General features: G+C 59.2%; 1 protein-coding gene across 1 annotated transcript; it reads right to left on the reverse strand.

The window, feature by feature from the left end:
- Window positions 1–212: 212 nt before the first annotated feature.
- DRD5 (dopamine receptor D5) lies at window positions 213–1,656 on the reverse strand. The gene has a single exon (XM_003800208.3). The coding sequence runs from the start codon at window positions 1,641–1,643 to the stop codon at window positions 213–215; it is 1,431 nt and encodes a 476-aa protein (XP_003800256.1). The 5' UTR covers window positions 1,644–1,656.
- Window positions 1,657–3,404: the final 1,748 nt, after the last annotated feature.

The following is a 3,404-nucleotide window of genomic DNA, read 5'->3' on the forward strand; positions in this document are numbered from 1 at the left end:
CCTCTTCCCTAATTGGACCATTGGTCCAGTGCTGTGAAGCTGGGATGTGTTTGACTGAGTTTAAAGCAGATTTCTAAGCACAAGAGCTACGCATGGACACAGAAACAGGCCATCAACAGCAGCCCGGGAAGTGTGCGTATTTGTGTGTATGAGTGAGTGCTTGTAAGCGTCTGTGCAGTTGTGTAGACCTGCGAGGGCATTTCCTGTGCAGTTTAATGGACTCCATTTGGGGTGAACGGCGTTATTTTGTCCAGTGAAATGTCCCCCTTGCAGTCCAGCTCCCAGGCAGACTCAGCTGCAGGGTCACCACCTGAGGACGTCTGAGTCATCTGGCACATATGACCCAGCGAGCCCTCCTCTTCTTCGTCGTCCCTCTCCCCGACCGTGAGGGCCACAGCGTTGGGGATCACAGGCACACAGGAAGCTGCAGGCTCCCTGTGGAAGACAGTGTCTGGGTTGCAGGAGACGAGCTGGTTGCTGATGTTCACCGTCTCCACCGGGGTGCGGGAGCAGAGGCGGCTGCAGCCCAGCAGCTGGGCCAACACCTTCCGGAAGTCAGCGTTGAAGGCGTAGATGATGGGGTTGAGCGAGGAGTTAGCCCAGCCGAACCAGACGAAGACATCGAAGGTGGTCTCGCTGACGCACGGGAAGCCAGACCTCAGGCCCTCGGGGTGTCCACTGCAGAAAGGCACCGTGCAGTTAAGGACGAAGAAGGGCAGCCAGCAGCACACGAAGACCCCCATGATCACCGCCAGGGTCTTGAGGACTTTGGTCTCCTTTCTGATGGAAGCTCGCAGGCTGGTGTCGCGTGCGCAGGTTGTGCAGCTCCGACAGCTCTGCGCATACCCCACCGCCCTCTCCAGCGCCGAAATCCTCCGGATCTGCACCTGGGCAATGCGGTAGATGCGCGTGTAGGTCACGATCATGATGGCCACCGGGATGTAGAAGCTTATGAGCGAGGAGGAGATGGCAAAAGCTCGGTTCAGGCTGGAGTCACAGTTCTCGGCACTCACCTCCAGGGCCCCGGCTTCCTCCCAGGGCGTCCCGTTGTCCAGGCTGGATGGCAGGTCCACCCCAACCCAGGAGCCTGCCTTGTTCCTGTGCCAGTTGAGCTGGACCGGAATGAAGGAGACGAGGACGGACAGGGTCCAAGCCAGGCCAACCATGACGAAGGCCACACGCTGGGTCATTCTGCGCTCGTAGAGGAAGGGCGTGGAGATGGCCCAGTAGCGGTCCACACTGATGACGCACAGGTTCAGGATGGAGGCGGTGGAGCACATGATGTCGAAAGCCACCCAAACGTTGCAGAATGCCCCGAAGGGCCAGTAACCGGCCACCTCGGCAACTGCCTTCCAAGGCATGACCAGCAGCGCCACGAAGAGGTCGGACACAGCCAGAGACACTATGAAGACATTGGTCATCTTGGCGCGCAAGTGGCGGCTATGCACGACGGCCGCACACACCAGCACGTTGCCCAGCAGGGTCCAAATAATGAGCAGGGTCAGGAGGCTGGCGGTGACCACCTGTACTGGCCCCAGCGGCGGCGTCCCAGCCGAGAGCCCCATGGGGTCCCCCTGTGCCAGCCGATGCTGCAGCCCCAACTGCACAGGGGATTCGGTGCCGTTGCGCCCTGGAGGTAGCATGTCGCGCTTGGCCGCAGGGTTGGGCCGCACGCTGTCCCAACTTTAGCCTTGCGCCCCCGGGGCGGCCCCATTGGGCGCCCGGGGTTGCACACTCTTAGCCAAGGGACCCTCAAGCCCTAGGGACAGGGTTCTCACCTTGGGCTTCGCGGGTCCCCTGATTAAGTCTTCTGGCGGTCTCAAGTGCTCCTGGTCAGTGGCTGCGTAGTATCCCTCGAGTCCCGGTGCCGGCGGTGGGAGTCAGCTAGTGGTGCCCACAGGCGGCCAAGACTATCCGGGAACCGGCTGCGTGCCAGGCGGCAGCTGTGTCTGGTTCGCAGACAGAGAAAGGAAGAGCAAGCGGCCCTGAGGGGCAGGGTTAAGGAGTCGCGGGCGCCAGGCGAGCACTGCCGCTCTGCCGCTGTCGGTCGCTGCTGGGTCCCGTGTCCCACCCTCGCGCCTCCGCGCTCTACTTTCTCGCTGGAGCAGCCGCCCCGCCCGCGCCTGGGCGCCTGAGCTCGCTGGAGTCCTGTGACCAACCTCCAGGTCCGAGAGGCGTCCTAGGGCCAGACCCTACCCCCAGACCAGAAAAATCCGTCCCTGGAAGAGGACAAGGTGCTTGGCCAAGCCCTGGAGCCACAGACCTGGCCACATTTGGGTAACCAAGAGGCGGGGAGGGATGGGAAAGAACTTCGGCTTCCAACCAGGGAAAGAGCGCTTGGAAAAAAGACGGCGGCCTCCAGTTCCGCAAAGACTGGAGTCCCCGTCCGGACTTTATCCCTGGGCTGTGAGACCTGCACGCCCTCGTCACTTTGTTGGGACTCTGGGAAGCCATCTGGGAAGGTGCCCGCAGTACACCGTGTCTCCCCTTTATCTCAAGCCCCTCCCTCAACATCCATCCCGACACCGGGGAGTCACCTGACCTTCTAGAAGACTGTCCCTTTCCCCACCACAAGCCCCTATTCTTGGATCGTTTTTCTTTGGGGAATAATTTTGGATGAACCCAAAAGACAAGGCGGAGGGAGAGGACCCCCAAGAGTCGCAACCTCCTCCTGGCAGGGCATCTCACGGTCTCTTTTTTAACCTTTGGAGGGCGGATAAATATCTCAGTGTTCAACAGAAAAGGAAACAGAGGCTTGAATAGGTGGCCCAAAGCCCAAATTGGAATTTTTTATTTTTTGTTTTTGTTTTTAGAGACAGAGTCTCACTTTATTGCCCTCGGTAGAGTGCTGTGGTGTCACAGCTCACAGCAACCTCCAACTCCTGGGCTTAGGCGCTTCTCTTGCCTCAGCCTCCAGAGTAACTGGGACTATAGGCGCCCACCAGAACTTTTTGTTGCAGTTTGGCCGGGGTCGGGTTCGAACCACCACCCTTGGTATATGGGGCCAGCGCCCTACCCACTGAGCCACAGGCGCCGCCCCCAAAATGGAAAAATTATAAAAAGAAAAAGAGTGATGGAAAACAGTGGAGATCCAGAACACCATTCCTGACTTCCTGCCACATCTGGAGGGCTTAAGTTCAGCTCAAAGCAGCTGGTAGAGCAGCTGGGGGGACAGATGGGCTCCCCAGCTGCAGCCCACTAGCCCAGACATCTGCTGCTGGTGAGGTCTAGAAAAAGGGACCCAACTTTCTCATGCCCTCCGTAGTCTCTGTGCCCTGCACCCTTCACCATGGCCCCACCTGGATGCTGGACCAACATCTGCAAGCATCCCAGCTTCTCAGACTTGGCTGCCTAGACTTAAACAGCCCCTCCCCCTTCAGTGCTTTTTGCTGCTGGAGATGGCA

This window comes from Otolemur garnettii, unplaced genomic scaffold, assembly GCF_000181295.1.
Source record: "Otolemur garnettii isolate 467f Iridium unplaced genomic scaffold, OtoGar3 scaffold00171, whole genome shotgun sequence".
Lineage (NCBI taxonomy): Eukaryota > Metazoa > Chordata > Mammalia > Primates > Galagidae > Otolemur > Otolemur garnettii.

Excerpts from the sequence above, each read along its gene's own strand:
- DRD5 (XM_003800208.3), bottom strand. The coding sequence starts at position 1,643 with ATGCTACCTCCAGGGCGCAACGGCACCGAATCCCCTGTGCAGTTGGGG.